This window comes from Sebastes umbrosus, chromosome 12, assembly GCF_015220745.1.
Source record: "Sebastes umbrosus isolate fSebUmb1 chromosome 12, fSebUmb1.pri, whole genome shotgun sequence".
NCBI classification, from domain to species: domain Eukaryota; kingdom Metazoa; phylum Chordata; class Actinopteri; order Perciformes; family Sebastidae; genus Sebastes; species Sebastes umbrosus.
In genome coordinates, this window is record NC_051280.1 from 27,919,029 (window position 1) to 27,937,646 (window position 18,618).

Below are 18,618 nucleotides of genomic sequence, written 5' to 3' on the forward strand. Positions count from 1 at the left end.
TCTGCAGACCACCAACAACTTCCCTTTCAGCGGCACTTGACTCTTCCAAATCCTTGTCCGTCTCTACACCCTGACATTGCCAATGCTCCCCCCACCCCCCACCTCCACCACCACCAACACTGCCGTGTCACACCGAGAGGCCGGCCGAGCCAAAGCCCTCCTCCATCGCCTCGTCTACGACATGTTCACACCCTTTCAAATTCAAGCGCTTCCCTCCTGAGCCTCTGTTTTGTCGCGAGCATTGTTGTGCCTGTTGTGCCACCATATGGCTAATGGCTACCCCGCAACAAAAAGAAAGCGAGGAGAAAAGCGAGAGGAAGTGAGCGCATGAGAGGAAAAAGGTAAAAGCGCATCCGCAAATGAGGGGCGCGATTGAGAGATCAACAAAAACATCACTCATGCAGCAGACTCGAGCATCAATTCTCCGACGGGATGTGGTGCGAGCGATGTCAAAAGTTGACAAGCGGCTGGCGGCCGGCCTAATGGGTGTTTGATAGCCGCGGACAATGGCCGCTGCCGCTTGAGTGGAGGCCCTCCAGTTATGTTCAACACGAGACGAGCAACGCAGACAGGATGCCATTCATTTGTCCATCAATTCAGAGGATTAGAATCTCACAGGGGATCCAATAAAAGAATCATTACCATATACCCGCCCTATTCAATGTGCTGAGAGGAAGTGCTGAGGGCAATGAAAACAAGTGCCCCCAACAAATAGTCCAACGTGTTGACACATTTACAACAGACTAATCATTGTTTAAGAGCTACTATTGTACTTTCTCCGTTACTTTTTACAGCAGTTGATAACTAGACCATGTTGTTTTGGGTATAAGTTTGTTTACCCACTTAGTCTAGGTATTTGGAGTGCTTTTACTAAGTAAAGCTTATACTTGTGCATTGAGGCCAGGCCAATATATCAGCCTATGTTAGCTTATTGCAGATAATTGATATTTGTGTATAAGTTGGCCGGTAAGTGAAGAGAAATTTCAGTACAGAAATGCCAAACTAGTTCTGAGGAAACAGCGTAATCTTTCCATAGTTCGTCCACTTGTGAGCACTGATAAGTCTATTTTTAACTGTAAAATGTCCCGCTTAGTTTACTGTATATCTTTGTTACAATCCTTTAAAAAGACAAATTAAAGGGATCCGTACCAATGGTGCTTGTTGATGTCATGTGTTTTTCGCACTGGCATTTCTCTCTGTAAAGAGGACAATACTTATCATTGGTAAATCGGACTGTTCCACTTACGAATTGAAAACCCGTAAACCGGACTGTTCTCATCTTCTTGGACTTATTATCAATGGAGAGTGCAGCTTCAACCCTTAAAGACTGTGATAGTGGGCTTGGTTCTCCATGGACACTCATTAGAGAATACATATCCATCCCCCCCGTCTCCCCGTCCTAATGTTTTAAATTAAATAAATGAATAAATAATAATAATTTTAAAAAGTCATGTGTTTATGTTATACTAGAAGTACCACGTCACGGTTGTACGCCTCCACCAACCAGTCAAGTTGCAGTTTACATCCACGTCTGTCCAAAATGTCATCACTTCATCATTTTATCCTGTTAGACATTTCTGTGAAATGGTCATAATTAACATATGAATTCTGAAGTTATGGCCAAAAGTTAAAGTGACCTTCTGATCAGTTCATCCTTGAGTCCTAGTGAACGTTTGTGCCAAATTTGAAGAAATTCCCTCCAGGCGTTCCTGAGATATCACGTTCACGAGAATGGTATGTACGGACAGACGGAAAACCCTAAAACATAATGTCTCCAGCAACGGCTGTCACCGACGCATAAAAATCAGCCTTTATATACAGTATATAATATACAGTATATGTTTAAACATGATTTCTTTGTCTATTAGTGGTTGCAAGGCAATAACTTCAGTAGTTGTAAAGAGACATGGTAAACCTTCCCATTGTTGTTCTGTGTTAGAGAGTGAATGAAGTGATATATATACAGTCACTGTGATGTTTCCCATTCAAGCACGACACGGTCTGATAATGTACGTCACATCTGTCTAGTGTTCTGGTGGCGCCATCAACACGTGATTTGCATTGCAGAACTATGAATCTATCAATGTACACCGTGTACACAGTGACTCACCACAACTATAATTCCGGCTTAACAAAACACAAGGCATGTAGGGCACACTGGTAGTCAAGACAATCATCACATGTTGTTGGCATATTGTTGGGGAGCGTCTCACTATACTTTTGCTGGTGTAACAGACCCGGCCGGTTTTATTAAACAGCATCACAAAAGCCAACAGATATTTATAAACGCTTCTCTTGGTAATAAGAGTCTGGTGTATGTGTGAGGTTGTGAGCCTGATGCTCAGAAAAGGCTTGCAGGTGGAATGTGTGTGTTCGCGTACTTAAGTTTTAGCGATTTGTTTTAAAAAAGAGAGGGAACATTTTTGCGATGTGAGGTCATTGAAGCTGGTCCTCACTTCTTTATCAGAGCTATGACAAATAATCATAACAGTACAGACGGGTGTGTACTTTTGAGAACTAAACTATGGTCGATCTTTAGTTCCTCCGCGGGGATCCAGCCACTTCTTACTAGCTCTGCCTCAGGAGGAGTCTGTTGGCCTCAGATTAGGTCAAAACACACAAACACACTTAATACTCTTTAACCATGCAGGCATTAAGTGAGGGGCAATCAGTGAAAACTCAGTATGAATTTGGTGGGGACAAACTGATCCTAAAATAAATGCTTGTCGTGGCTGCAGCTGGCTGTTTGTGGAGGGGGGTGGGGGGGAAGGACTTGTTTCGTTAACTAATTAGCCTATTATGTTAGGTCATTTAACTCTAATTAGAGCAGCACAGATGCTGCTGCTGATAATAACACCACCAACTTGTTAAAATTCTCACTTGTTTCTTTATATGTGTGCTTCCTACAATAGCAAAGCGGCCTGTGTGAGGGAATTACAATGGGCACAATGTGGATGGTCACTGCATTTTCAAAAAGGTACTGACTGAAGCCTGTTGATGTTACTGAAACCCGAGAGCCTGAACTGTTTTCACACCTCACTCCTAAGTGCACCTCCACGTCCATCCAATGCATACAAGTATATCTTTACTACATGCGTTTTTAATAAGGAGTGCACATTTTCAGACAGTCTCTCCTGGAAGACAATCATGTTGTTGCATTTGATTGTACATACGAAAAGTAGGGCTGTCAAAGTTAGCGTGATAATGCGTAAACGCAAATTTGTTTTAACGCCACTAATTTATTTAACGCATTAACGTAACTAGCGATTTTACGATACTTGTCAAATCTCCCTTTAAGGTATATTTTGTACAGATAAAAATGTGTGATTAAATTGCGAAAAATTGTACTGTTTTCCTATATTGCATCTCCATTTTCTCTAGAATGGTAATAGAGTTTAGTTTACTTACAGTAAATTCATATTCCTTAGCTTTTCACCTTTCAAAGGAGACCAGATATATGCACATAAGCCTTATGGTTGAGGAGCTACACCTGATCCATTTTGGGTATGTTATTTTAGGCGTTTTTGTCCGAGGGACAGGGCTACGGCTTAACAGGTTATTCTGACAAATATTTTCTCAATTAGTTGTTGGGTTTAAAAATGTCAGAAAATAGTGAGAAATCAAATCCATCACAGTTGGAAATGTGTTGTTTTGTCTGACCAACTGTACAAACCCAAAAGATATTCAGTTTGTTATCGCAGAAGATTACATAAAAGTAGCAGTCATTCACATTTGGAACCAAAACTCGAGCTGTAGCCTGAATTTTTGCATTTTTGCTTTGACTTAAATGATGTATTGGTAGCAAATTGATTCATTTTCTCAGCTGTAGATGCTGCTCCCCCCCAGTTCAGAGACTGAAAAGGTTTGACCAGAAACCGCTGGACAAGTACAAGCCAACACCAACGGACACGAGCAGAAAGACAAACAATCAGGAAGGCATGGAGCAGCAGAACACTGATAAGGTCAGAATGAATCTCCTCTCTCCTCGAGGCTTTCCTGTCAACTACCAAGCACATGCCAACATCTATTACACGTTAACCTAAGGCCAAACACACACATCGATCCTGAACTCCATCACTAAACATACAACACAATCAAGGGAGAGTGAGAAATAAAAGAAAACATGTAAGGTTTCCTCGTCCGCCTCCCTTTTAGAGCTCCAGCTCTGACAAACCAATATCCTCCCTGATGACCGTGACAAATGTGTAATTTGAAGATGAATGTAGTCCGGGTCTCACATTTCCTTACTGGCTTTTTAACTAGACTTTTAAACCAAGCAGGTAATGAAATGTGCTTGCAGCATGATTTCGAGCACATGGAGCTGTAATTAGGAGGCAGGCTGGAGTTTTAGCCATACAAACAGATCACAGATTACAATTCCAGCAAATTTAACTACGATTGAATAAAAATGTATGCGTACTGCCCTGTTAGTTTAATAACACTTGGGGTTGTAACTGCTTTTGGGGACACTTTAGTTTATTATAGGATCCCTATAACTGTGCCCTAAAGCACAGCTAGTTTTCCAATTTGAATTGTTATAGGTTGACAGAAGTAATACCTTTGGCTTAAACAGTGTGTAACTGTATTATCACACCAGAGGCACCTTAATATTACATTAGGCCCTGGGGCTACAGATGCTCCCACCCTTCACAATATGCCAACTTTAATTCAGAACCCCCGGTCAATGGACAGCAACAAATAGCTATCGGAGTGCCTTTCTAATCAGTAAACAGAATATGAAACTCAACATTATAAGACAATATGTCAACAACAAATCAAGACAAAGATAGGATATTGAGCCAAATAGACCTGTGTGCAAAGCGGCAACACGAGAAGCTTAGTCTTTTCGATTTGAAGCAGCAGGAAATGTTCAGTGTACAGTAGCAGTAACTTAACACAGCTCTGTTACAGCTGTAGGAGAGCGATCAGTAAAAAGTAGGGCTGTCAAAGTTAACGCGATAATAACAAGTTAACGCAAATTAGTTTTAACGCATTAACGCTACTTGCGATTCTTAGGTTGCAGTTTTAGAAATATTATATATTTTAATGGATTGACAGCCCTAGTAAGAAGTCTTTCTTCTGATATCTCAAATGGAATAGGAATAAATGATGGATAAACAAACCAGGTGTATTTTTTCATCTGCAGAATTATTCATTTCCTGTTGGCACTTGGCCTCAGGCACCCTATACTCAAACAACAACAGACTGCTTTGGGTACACAATATGGGTTCCCCTAAAAAGTCCACAGCTCCAAGTCCGGGGTTTAAATTTCACAATGTGTACATGGTGGAAAGAAAAAGAAAAAGATATTCAAGTGTCTTTTGGACCGTGAAGGACAAAGTTGTTTTGTGAGCGGAGTGACAGCGGAAAGTAAGAAAAAGGTGACCGAAAGGTGCAACCATTCAGACATCAAGACACAAGTCTGAAGAAGAAAATAATCTCCTTTTCGTTTGAATTATTTTCACTTCATCTCCTCTCTCATGTTTTTCTCTCCTTTTTCAAAGCACTCTTATCTGTGCTGACAAATTCAAATATCACTGAATACTCATGAAAGATACATCTCTCCCCAAGCCTTTCTTTTAAGAGTTGTGAACATGTTGTGCTCCAAAAGGAAAATGAAACACAATTAACATTCACTGAGGAGGTACAGAACTGTATAATTGTACACAACGTTGTTTCAGTTGGAACATTGCTGACTTTCTGTTTGCTCAGTGTTTCATTTTTGTGTGTTTCCCCCCCACAGTCCAAAGGTGATGTCCATACATGTAGGTATGAGTGGGACTGGGTCCATCTGTACAACATGAAAAGACAGGTGCAAGACAAAAAGAGCAAACTCCAAAGGCGAGGTCAAACAAACACGATATCACCCCAAAACATCCTTGTTGGTGGTCATGACAGAGTGCAAACCAGCTCACATGTTCTCTGACTGCAGCATTCTTATCTGTATGTTTGCAGTATGTAGATTACTCACACCGTGTTACCTTGAATTCTGGAAGAAAACTTTGTTTTTCTCGCATGCCTCCACGGTGAAACGGAGAATCAAAAAACAGAAGAAAGGTCTTGATGCATTGAAATAAATTGCGTCCAGGTTTAACAATAACAAAACTATATCAAAACATTTGTTTACAAACTCTCACTCAACTCGTGCAGTATAATCAAAGTCTCGTTTATCCAGTCGTATGCTCACTACTTCCCAAACACATCCATCTTCGCTAAAACCTTACTATTCAAAACAGATCCTCCACTATCGTCTGTCTACCGGGTTGTTGTTAAATGCAGCCTCCGTCTACTTCAATTCATCAAGAGTTTACTTAGTTTTTGGATTCACCGTTCACTGTCAAGGCATGCGAGAAAAACAAAGTTATCTCCAAGAATTCAAGGTGAGTAATTGATATACGAATGGTCATTTTGTGGAGGCAGTGTTCCTTTAAGGGGAAGATATTGGAGACGACTAGGGCTGTCAATCGATTCAAATATTTAGTCGCGATTAATCGTAAATTGATGGCACATTTTTTCATCTGTTCAAAATGTACCTTAAAGGGAGATTTGTCAAGTATTTAATACTTTTATCAACATGGGAGTGGACAAATATGCTGCTTTATGCAAATGTATGTATATATTTATTATTAGGAATCAATTAACAACACAAAACAATGACAAATATTGTCCAGAATCCCTCACAGGTACTGCATTTAGCATACAAAATATGCTCAAATCATAACATGGCAAACTCAAGCCCAACAGGCAACAACAGCTGTCAGTGTGTCAGTGTGCTGACTTGACTATGACTTGACCCAAAACTGCATGTGATTATCATAAAGTGGGCATGTCTGTAAAGGGGAGACTCGTGGGTACCCATAGAACCCATTTACATTCACATATCTTGAGGTCAGAGCTCAAGGGACCCCTTTGAAAATGGCCATGCCAGTTTTTCCTCGCCAAAATTTAGTGCAAGTTTGGAGCATTATTTAGCCTCCTTTGCGACAAGCGAGTATGACATGGTTCCTTGGGTTTTCTAGGTTCATATGATGTCAGTATCTTCACTCTAGCTATAAAACTAAGCCCGCTTCAACCTAAAAATCGCAAATTGCACTAATGCAGTGAAACGTATTTGCCGCGTTATTATGCCATTAACTTTGACAGCCCTATCTTAACCATTTGCTTACAAAGAAGGAGCTTCAGTGGATAATAAAGCAGTCTTGTGCAGGCTTATGGGATGTGATCCACTTTGATCTGTCACTCTCACTCAGGCCATCCGTATGACAAACACATTAAGATACTATAAGGAGCTTGTTGTAATTGTGTGAACTTGGTGATTTGGGCTTTAACTATCCAACAAACTTAACTATAAGTAAATCAAAATGTAACATTTTTAAAACGGTATATGAATCCAGCCTGCCTCAAAGCATGACTTCTTGTCCTTTAATATCCACGAATCAACCTGCTTTTTACACTGAAAGGCTAATCTCGGAGGGAGCCAACAGCCACGTCTGGGCTTATTACATCCTCCTCGATCTATATATCTGTCCCTTACAGCAATTAGGTTAATATCTGTTCACCTCTCGTTAGCTCAGCATGCCTGTGATGGGACGTCTGACTGTGAAGGGGGCCTTGGACTGAAGGAAGCATCGATAGGCCCGACGTTCTCTCCCCCTTTTCCTGAGCGGTTCACGTGAGGGAAAAAAAGCTGAGAGCGGAGTCGAGAGGAAGACGCGATAAGAGTGAAGCAAAGTGAAGTGACGACAGGGTGAAAGAAGTGAAGGGACGGGCAGCGAGGAGAGGACTTCACAGGGTTGAGGTTCACAATAGGACAAGCACCGCAGGAGCCACAGAAGCAGAAGAAAAGGGAAGAAACACAAAAAGCTCAGTTTTTGCAACAGCAGGTCGGCTTTGTCCGGCGCAACAAAGGGACAAAATGTGTTGAGGCGCTGTTGGAGGGAAAATCAACCTTTCTTGTTCAGTCCAAAACAGCCAGCTCTTTAATTGGAAGCGGGGAAAGAAAGTGTGTGTGAGAGAGGGGAAAATAGGGGGAAAGAACATCAGTTGCAGAGTTTATAAAAAGAGAGAAAAGAACAGAGAGATAACGAAGAGATTGAAAACGGTGAGCGATGTTTGTCTGGCGGTCCGGCTGACCAGAGCGGAACGCGACCTGACCCGGACACCCAGGGGAGAAACGGAGAGGAAGACGAGAGAGAGAGAGTAAAGAAAAGGGAACAGAGAGACATTTCCAACGCTTGGTTTAACCTGAAGTTTCCATGATAATTCCTCTACCCATCCCTCACCGCTTTGGCTGGGAGGGCCCCAGCTGTTAGGTCTGTATAAATAGCGTGAGGCTTCGGCTACGACCCCTGGGGAGAGCGGGGCTCATTGGAGAGAAGGCATGGGAACAAATCGGGCCGGAAAAAGCACACAACATACACATTTTGACAAACATATGGGACCATTACTGGGGATGAAAGTGGAGGGGACATGTGACTGAAGTTGGCCTCACGTGGCAGAAGTCACTGTCGCGCTCGAAATGTGGCGAGAGAGGGAGAGCGAAAAAGAGGAGGCAGAAAGAGATGTGAAATCCTTCATTCATTAAAGCAGCGGAACAGCGTCCAAGCTGGCAACGCTTCCGTGTACAACACTAGATCCTCTTCCAGGTGTATGCAAAGACATCAAAAAAAGTCTTTCATAGCAGCATTACAAAATGAGCTTCTCTGTCCCTACATGCAGCAATTGTTTTTTGTAACATCTCTCCATAAAACTATATGGGATAAAGATAACAAGGGTTTTGTCTATATCACTATCTTATACTACTTTATAAAATTTCATTTTCAATGTTGGAAACGGCCGCTTTGAAGTCCTTAAAGTGCTCAGAAACAAATTTAAACGTCTATATTTCCATAACAATTCGGAAAACTCCTTCTGCTGATGAACATCATTGTGATATGATCCAGAGCAGCAACTTAATGGACCATGAGGTGAGATTCTTTTGTTGTCCTTCTTCTTCTTTCTAAAAGTTACTATCAAGTCAGACACCAGGGGCTGAAGGGTGACGTCCTCCTCTCTGGTTAGAGTGGGAGCAGAAGTGTTCAAAAGCTAAATTCTTTTCAAAAGTTCACTGATTTCAGCTTCTCAAATGTGCGTTTGCTGCTTTTCTTCGTCTTCTATGACAGTAAACTGTATATATTTGGGTTTTGGACTGTTGTTCAGACAAAATAGGCCATTAAAATGGGTAAAGACGGCCGTTGGGAAATTGTGATGCCCATTTTTCAGCATTTTTTGACAAATGATTAATCAATTTGATGGAGTAAGTAACACGTAGATTAATCGATAATAAAAATAAACATGCATAATGGAAATCAAGCCTACATATTTATAGATTTATAAGTAAAATAATCATCTCAAATTGATAAAACACTAGAAATCAAACACTGTGACTGAGCCAATTTAAGGTTAAATAAGAGTTCATCTCGCATCTCCTCTTGGCGAGAATAATTTAAAGCTGAATTCATTAATATTTTTTAGATTAATAATGGATCAATTTATCACCTGACTCAGCTCTACGGAGCATTTCAGCGTCTTTCAGCTTATTGTTTTGGTTTTACAGTCCATAACTTTTGTTTTGTCGACTAGCTGGTGAACATTGCGTACAGCATTTAGCAGCTAGTGAGCCAGATAAGAGTGAATGTTGGACTAGAAATACGACTCCAAAATGAATGCTATTGTTGCTCTGCGTCTAGTGGATGTATAAATAGGAAATGTTTGCTAACGCCAACAATAACTATGTCAATGTTGTGTTTACCGTTAGTTATGCTGCCCTCATGTGGCAAAAAAAACAAACAAATTAATGCAACAAGTCTGTGGATTATCTTGAGTAACCGGATCATGATATCAGGAAAGAGACATTACTGCAAAGAGGAAAAAATAGGTATTTTGGATTTTGGGGTGAACTGTCCCTTTAATGCCAAGTGCTTTACCTAAAAATGTTTACCTCTTTCATGTCTGAGAGGAGCTAAAGAGGGAATGAGAGGAGAAAGAGTGATAAATAACACAGGGGAGGTGTGTTACCAGGCAGGAGAAGGCTGTCCGGCCCTGAGAACAGCGGACCCCCCCTCGTCCCAGGCTTATAGCTGCCATTCAACACTCACATGCACACACACAGAGCCAGGGAGCAGGTTGGGTTCAAGCGCAACAAATTACCTAAATATGGTTCTGAAAAGGCCTTTGAAAGGAGTTCAAATTGGAAAGGGGTTGAAAATGATAATAAAACTAAAAGAAAACCTGGGGGGGGGAGATTTAAGAGCCCCGTTGTGTGGACACAATGTCAAAGCCCTGTCCATAATTTCACTGACTTCAGAGCACCAGAGAGGAAGAGTTTGTGAACTCCCCCTTTTTTTTTCAAACTTGCTTGTATTTTTTTGTGGGGTCTGAGGGAGGGAGAACCATTAAACTAAGAACAGAAAGGGGAGAGGAAGAAAATCAGAAAAACAAAATTTTCAGCCTGAGTGGTTTTTCCGAATGAAAGCTAAAAGGTCCGAATCACAATGGAGCCCCTTTTTTCTCTCTTTGCTGTGTGTGTGTGTGTGTGTGTGTGTGTGTGTGTGTGTGTGCGTGTGTGTGTGTGTGTGTGTGTGTGTGTGAGCGTACACGGGGGGTTGGTTGGTGGTGGGTTACCTTTTAAAGAGTGCCCAGCAGTGGACGTGTTTGGCATTTGTGGCCCTTGTCCCTCAATTGTACGTTCGCCACAGTGGCTGCCATAAAGCTGACGTTGGGCGCTGCCTGTAGCCCCGTACGGCCCGCTTGTACATTTTTTTCTTCTCATTCAGCCGGTCAGTCGGGAGGGGTGAAATCAGAAACAGAAATCATGTCTGACTCTTCTCCCCCCACCCTCCACCTGCCCTCGCGGCTCTTTCTCCCTCTCTCTCTTGGTTCACATCTGTTTGTTGGCCCCTCACCCCAGAGGCAGTCAACACGGTTGCTGAGCACTGCTGTTAACTAAACTGGCTGACTGGCAACTCAATATGTTTCTTACATAAGGACGGAGAGAGGGGAGAGGGAGATAAACTGTCAGGTTTCACCTGTAATATGAGCACTATGTGGAGCACATGGGTTTTTTTTTTTCTTCTTTACTGACAACACACAGCTCCCGAGTTCATACGCGATGGAATATATTCGGCAACATTGGACCGTGACTAGAAATAAACCACGATACCAGGGAAAAACTACTTTAAAAAAAAAAAAAAACACATCCCTAGTGAGTCCAAAATTTGCCCCTGCAGGGCCACAGTTTGGGCATCACAGTTTTGTCACAGCTTTGGAGCAAAAGTCACAGCCCTGAGTTACTAAACATGTTGTGTGTTCATTATTTCATAATTTAAAATAACTGCATTCAGGTTTTGTTCGTAGTTTTGTCTGCGTGAATGTGTGTTTTCTGAGTACTCGTGCAGTAAAAATAAAATATGTGAATGTGCTTGTGTAGTATTCTAATGTGTGGACCTGATGTATAAACGTGAAGTCCGTGATGTCTCTATGTGTGTGTGTGTGGTTGCATCCTGACCTCGGGGAGGTTGTGGTTGTGGGTTCCACTATTTCTTTCCGTTTAGTTTCCACTTCACAGCCTACAGCACACATTAGCCACACGACTCCTGGGAAATGGCACGCACACACAGACACACACATGCACACACATGCACAAACACACTAAGGCGCCCCACTGTGGGGTAAACCGCAGTCCTGTGTATTAACAAAGTGGCTGTTTCTGCATTGTTGCACCTTTCATTAGATAACTACCACATGCACAAAATGTACAATTTGCTTGTATATATGAGACGTAACTTCTAGTTAGAATCACATTATCATCAAGACCGCATCCTTTCTGACAAATGACTTTATGGTAGAGATATCAAGAGCTGATCCTGAGGCTAAGGTTTGGTATCGGGGGCATATTTAATTGGAATAGTCTACTGTATATAGGTTAAATATAGCCTAACAGTATAGGCTAAAATAAAGCGGATCAAATGCAGATTTCTTTACTGAACTCTACCGTGTGTTGTCCACCTCCGCCTGCTAGTATCGCTGTGCTGTTCTCCTTTATGGCAGCTGGGCTCTACAGTGTACAGAGTATTTTTGTAGACTCATTTTCTCTAGTAAAACACCCGAGCTGATCGCATCACCTTAATTCCAGGAGTCAAATTCTCACAGTTAAACTTTCATTTATATCATATCAATAATGATCAGCTTAATCAGGACCTCCAGGATTTGTATAAAGAAGCTCGTGAAAAATAAATTGTGTTGGATTAAGCGGGCTACACCTGCTATTTCATTGTGTCAGAATCATAGACTGTATATAAGAAGCGGACGTAGTCACCCTGACGTCACCCATTGGTTTGTGGACTGCCGTTTTGAAGCCTTGCGTTCCGCGTTTTGTCCATCACCATCTTGGTTTTTGGCAACCAGAAGAGACGTTGGAGCTACGTAACGTGAATAAGACATTTTGTAGGCAACTAAAATGTTACAATTAACTTTCATGAACTGTGAAAGAGTTGAAGTTCAAGTAAGACGAAAAGTGACCTGTCAATCACAAGGTAGCCACGCCCTAAAGCATACCCTGCTTTATGGTCTATTTGACTCTAAATGGGACCATAGTTTACTAAATGAACATCATGCTGTATTGAAGAATACTTGAAACTAGCGATTAGGATCATAATAAATAAACAAATCCAGTGAGAAGTAGGCTCATTTTCTCATAGACTTCTATACAATCTGACTTCTTTTTGCAACCAGAGGAGTCGCCCCCTGCTGGCTGTTAGAAAGAATGCAAGTTTAAGGCACTTCAGCATTGGCTTCACTTTTCTCAGACCCGGAGGTTGCCGCCTGTGTGAGATCAACCCGATATCACGCCAAAGTGTGTAATAGACCCGCCTGTCCACCAGAGGACAGCGTGTCAGTGTCACGTTCTGCCTCACAAAGATGTGAATATTACACATCTGTATCAACGTGCAGTACCAACAGGGGGCAACGAAGACACTGATTTAGTTTTAGGCAAGAAAACCTCTTTGTTAGGTAAAAGGAAAACGTCACGGCTGGGCTAAAAAATAAGTACGTAAACTAAGTAAAACACGTACGGAAACAACGTAACGTCAGTAAAGTGTAAAAACATGTGACGAACATCATTAATATAACTTACAAAAAAAAGCACCGGCCTGGAACAACAGTCTCCCTGTTGAAAGTCTTGTGTTTGTTGGACCCATGCACCGCCCCACCTGCCCACCATAAGTGGTCTTTCTCACTTCACTTCATATACTACGTAACTAGATCTGAAGTTAGACTTCTGTCACTACACAACACGTGACAACCGTCACTACAAAACACTGCACGTTCATGCGAGCGTACAATATTCACGTCTCGGCCTGACACTGACACGCTTTCTTCCGGTGGATAGGCGGGTGTATTACACGCTTTGCCGTGACACTGGGCTGGTGAGATACACACTTAATCAACATTTGGGTAAATATAAGTATCGGATCGGCAACATAAAAGGACTCGGATTGGAATGTGGGCCAAAGAAACTTGATCGGGACATTCCTAGTTCATGGCCAAAACCTGGTTTAAAATTAAGATGCTTTTTGTTTTAATATATTTTGGTTAATCTACTCAAAAAGCTGACAGGAATCACAACCAGCATTAGACAGAATAGAATTCGAGAATTGGTACGCATCCTGTCATATAATATCAAAAAGTGTTAAGGTTGTGGTTGGAATATCAGGGTTCAAGAGGTTTAAGTGTCATTTCACTGCTGACAGAGCTCCCCCCCCCTCCCAACCTCCAAACATCTTACAAATTGTGGATGAGAAGTCGGAGGGCTAACTTTAAAGGCTTGCCAATGTTAATGTTTGATCAGAGGCCAGTCTGAGGTGACCTCTTCCTCCATTTGGCCTTCATGGTGATGGAGGGGCAGCAGTGGTCTGCACAGCCAGACGTATGAATGCAGCGCTCAGCGGGCAAATAAGCCAAACCTCAGTCCAACTCCTCCTCCTCTCACATCCCTATACATACACCCAAACATTTTTAAAGACGAGTAACTAAGGAGTAGAAAACAAAGAGACCGCTATCGGTCCAGTACAGCCTAGTGCCAGGGCACCATCTGCTCATCCGTTCGGTGGAAGTGGCAGTGGCGGCGGCTTCCAGGGGCAGTCAAAGACAACCGCAGGAAGATTGAGGAGAGGGGGCTCCCTTTGAACGCCGGGAGAATTAAGTTTGGACAGAAAGAGTCCCGGCAGAAGGCTACCAGCCGAGCCAAGCGGTAGCAGGAAGCGGGCGCCTTGTGTGTCACGAGATTTACGGTGACGGGTCCATCCACCAACCATCTGGGCCGGCATAAATAAATTTAACCAGGCTCTAAAGAAAGGGCAGGGACAGGGAAAGGGCAACAGGAAGGGGCCATTTTCACTCTCCGAACAGAAGTACAGATGAGTGGATTAAACACGAAATGACAGAGGGATAAAAGATTGTTTTATAAATTCGTCAACTCTTGTTGTGAATGTGAAAAGAAAGACGAGGAGGAAAGAGCTCAAAGAGAGGGAGGAACGGAATAAAGTGACAGTTGGCGATGGGAGAGCGAGGTCTAAGATTCGGTCTGTAATTCTCTCTCTAACACACACACACAAACACACACACACACACACACACACATACACACACACACACACGCTTTCTTTCATTCTTCATTGATGTCTCTAAAGCCACGACTGACATCACTGTCTACTGCTTGCTGAGGACAACGGTCCCAGCCATGAGGAGCGACCAATCACGAGAGGCGAGCTGCGTTGTATAGAAGTCGTCTGTTGTCACAGGCTGGAGTTGTACAATCTTCCCGCGGCTCTCGGGCATGTTTACCTCCACAGATAAGACCTACACTCTGACCTCTGCACTACTTTTTGGGGAAAAATAAGTGACTGATGAATGTTATGAAAGCAATCTAAATGTTGGCTCAGAGAGAGAGAAGAGTAATGCCCTAATTGTTTAGGAAATGCAATTGTGCCACCAGTTCATCTGAGCCTAATTTAAAGTTATTATTATTATTATTATTATTATTATTATTATAATTAATAATAATAATAATAATAATAATGATAATATAATATTTAAAGTGTTTTATCAATATCTAAATAAGTCTAAGTCACACGCCTACTTCTGTTTGTTAACTTTAAATGGCTTTTTTGAATTTTCTATTGACCTGTTGAATTGAAGTGAATTGACCTTCCAAAAAAAAAGGTCACTATGTGTTGGCCAGGGAACAAGCAAACAAATACTTCACCTTCCGCTGTGATTCTTTGAGCCAAATTAAATAAGCAATCATTTATATTAGCGATAAGAGGAGGCTCTGGCCAAGAAAGTGGGACTGACATGTGGTCATTCATGATATTCTCGGCACAGATCGCTATGAAGTGTGACAATAAACCTTTTTTATGTAGCTTTCAAACATTTGAGTCAACAGCATCCACTTTAAAATTGGCTGATGGTACATTGTTAACTTTTAACTAGGGCTGTCGATTAAAATATTTAATCACGATTAATCGCAAATCAATTGCACATTTTTTATCTGTTCAAAAGGTACCTTAAAGTCAAGTATTTAATACTCTTCTCAAAATGGGAGTGGGAAAATATGCTGCTTTATGTAGATATATGTATATATTTATAATTGGACATTAATTAACAACACAAAACAATGACAAATATTGTCCAGAAACCCTCACAGGTACTACATTTAGTATACAAAAATATGCTCAAATCATAAGAAGGCAAACTCAAATCCAACAGGCAACAACAGCTGTCAGTGTGTCAGTGTGCTGACTTGACTATGATTTGCCCCAAAACTGCATGTGATTATCATAAGGTGGGCATGTCTGTAAAGGGGAGACTCGTGGGTACCCATAGAACCCATTTACATTCACATATCTTGAGGTCAGAGGTCAAGGAACCCCTTTGAAAAGGGCCATGCCAGTTTTTCCTTGCCTCCTTCGCGACAAGGTAGTATGACATTATTGGTACCGATGGATTCCTTAGGTTTTCTAGTTTCATATGATGCCAGTATCAGAAATTAGTTGCATTAAAATTTGCGTTAACGCGTTATTATCACGTTAACTTTTACAGCCCTACTTTTAACTAAAGGACTGAACTTTATATCGATATCGAACGATAAACTGCACTTTTTTTCACTCATAATGTAAACTTTGTGTTTGAGAAGGAAGGGGCTGTCAGATGAAATCACAAAGCAACACTCAAATACTCATAGATTCATTTGTTTTTTAGTTGATGCATTCATTCATTGTTGGCCTGTGTGCCCCTAGTGGCTGTGAGGAGTCATGGCAGTCAGCACGGATGACACGTTGAACCATCATAGTTCAGTTCTACTTTCCTCAGAGACACCTTTGAGTTTGTGAGGGGCAGTAAAAAGGTTCATATCCACAACAAAACCTCCTCCATGGGAAATTCAAATCCTCCTTGTGGCTATCATTTAATAATTACATTTCAATCCCACAGATAGCGGTATCTAAACTCAACAGAACTTTTTTTTTGCAACTCTCCAGGAGTGTCTAACTATGCAAAACAAAATTGATTGGCAATCTGTCACTGAGCTGAAAACGCAGACAAACAAACCCACACACAAAAAAAAAGTTCTGAGAACAAGAATGAAATCTCCATCCTCCAACCACCTTCAAATGTTGCGAGGGAGCGAGAGGAGAGACTGATAACGTCCCGCTCTTAAGTTCAGACGGTGTGCGTGCATTTTAATGTGGATATGCATCTCAAAAGGACAAAAAAAAAAGATGTCATCGGGGAGGAAAGCAAGGCTTCAAATGAGCGAGAATGTCAGAAGAGAGTTCTGAGTTTATGTTTATCTCCATCTCAAGACGGACTGAAGAACTTGGACTGAAGAGAGAGAGAGAGAGAGACTTAGAGAGAGAGAGAGAGAGAGAGAGAGAGAGAAGTGACCTGACTGCCAATGACGCCAAACCTCTATTTAAAGCTTCACTGACAGCACAGGCCCGACACTGACACATCTACCTCTTGGCCTCATCTCTTATCAGCGGAACGCTGAAAACATGTTTATTGTTTGCCCAAGTTGCAAAGATCAGATAAATGGGGTACTGTAAAAGCAGAGCTGAGGGGATAAGTGGGACATTTCTACGTCAGGACTAATTTCGGGGACTTTTCGTGGATAGCGTCTAGTTGATGACGGATGCTCAGCGGCGTCGTGGCAAACAGCAGGTGATGACAGCTCTGCACTCAAACGGCAACACAACGATCACTCGGGAGGAAAATGCCGGCTTTATCAGTCAGTGCAAACGTGTGTATCTCTGTCCTTTTCAAAGATAAACAAGATTAAAAGTGTTGGTGCACATGAAAAGATAAAAAGTGTTCCCAGGTTAAGGTCATCGTAAAAAACTACAGCAAATCGGAAAATTGTGAGCACAACCATCTCCTTTCGAGTGAGAAGGAAAAACACACAAAATGAGAAAATAAAAGCCTGTTGGAGTCCTGATAAAGTACAGAGAAACTAAACCACCTGGCCTCTTGTGCATAAAATTGGGGAAAAGGGGAGGCAGAGGGTGACTCAACTGGTGGTCCAGCAGCTGCATCCCGCCAGTGAACTCAGAGATGCGGCTGCATCTGTGTTGACAACTCATATCTGTGCTTTTCAAAAGTGTGCGTGCGTATGTTCACTGAACAAAAGTTGAACTTACCAGGATGCCGGCAAACTGCTTCTCTTCCATCCTTCAGGACCTTGTCGCCAAAGATCCCCTGCCACTCTCTGCCTCTCTCTCTCTCTCTCTCTCTCTCTGGGATGGACTCGTCTGCCTCTCGCTATCAGAGTTCGGAGTTTTCTGAGGTGGCGTTCGCTCGAGTGTCTCGGTCCCCCCTCGTGCCTCTTCTGCGTTGTTTGCGAGTGTAGCTGGAGTGGCGTCGCTGCTTTGTGTTAATTCTGCCCTAATCCAGAAACTTTTCTATGCTGTGAAAAGAACATGTGACAGGCAGAGAAGGGGGAGGAGTGGGGAAGGGGTGGGGGGAGGCAAGGCAACACTTTTTTAGTTACTTGGCCACGTTCAAAACAATTTCTCAGTCTTTGACCTGCTTCGAGGTAAGAAAATAAAAAATCAACATTTTGCATTTCGGTATCCTAAGAGGTTACTAAGAGGTGGACAACGTGTGAGGAATCTGCTAGAAAGGATGCAGAGAAAGAATTTAGAAAAACATGTAGTAACAGATTTGCATTTTGTAGCAAAGCAGCTGCCATAACAAAGTGCCCTTTTGTGTGAAGAGATTAACTGTTAGGGTAACGTTTGGGCTGCCCACTGACTACCGCTGTATGACGGCCAAACTGGAAAAGAACACTCAAAAAACAGCCTGGAGAAAGTGTTAGAAAATACTTCTGATTGAGTGAAATGTTACTTCAAATTTTCATGTTTTTGTCCCATCCCAGTATGTAATATTTTACCTGTGATGAATTTGATAGTCTAAAATAGCTAAATATATAAATATGTGCAGGCTTGGGGAGTAACGGATTACATGGAACGACGTTACGTAAGTAGGATGCAAAACAATTTAACTGCATTCTGTTAAGGTGAC

At 42.0% G+C, this 18,618-nt stretch overlaps 1 protein-coding gene and 2 long non-coding RNA genes across 3 annotated transcripts in view; 2 read left to right on the forward strand and 1 right to left on the reverse strand.

Annotated features, from left to right (window-relative positions):
* slc6a9 (solute carrier family 6 member 9) overlaps positions 1-18,618 on the reverse strand; it is a 95,987-nt gene that overhangs the window by 61,508 nt on the left and 15,861 nt on the right. The window contains exon 3 of the mRNA XM_037787726.1: positions 17,736-18,001. Coding sequence (XP_037643654.1) covers positions 17,736-17,765 — 30 coding nt within the window. The 5' untranslated portion in view covers positions 17,766-18,001. The remainder of the gene's footprint in view (positions 1-17,735; positions 18,002-18,618) is intronic.
* LOC119498682 lies at positions 1,474-17,883 on the forward strand. The gene is made up of 3 exons (XR_005209165.1): positions 1,474-1,626; positions 1,905-1,909; positions 17,873-17,883. It is a non-coding gene; the product is annotated as an uncharacterized LOC119498682 (long non-coding RNA).
* LOC119498680 lies at positions 5,754-7,677 on the forward strand. The gene is made up of 2 exons (XR_005209163.1): positions 5,754-6,380; positions 7,570-7,677. It is a non-coding gene; the product is annotated as an uncharacterized LOC119498680 (long non-coding RNA).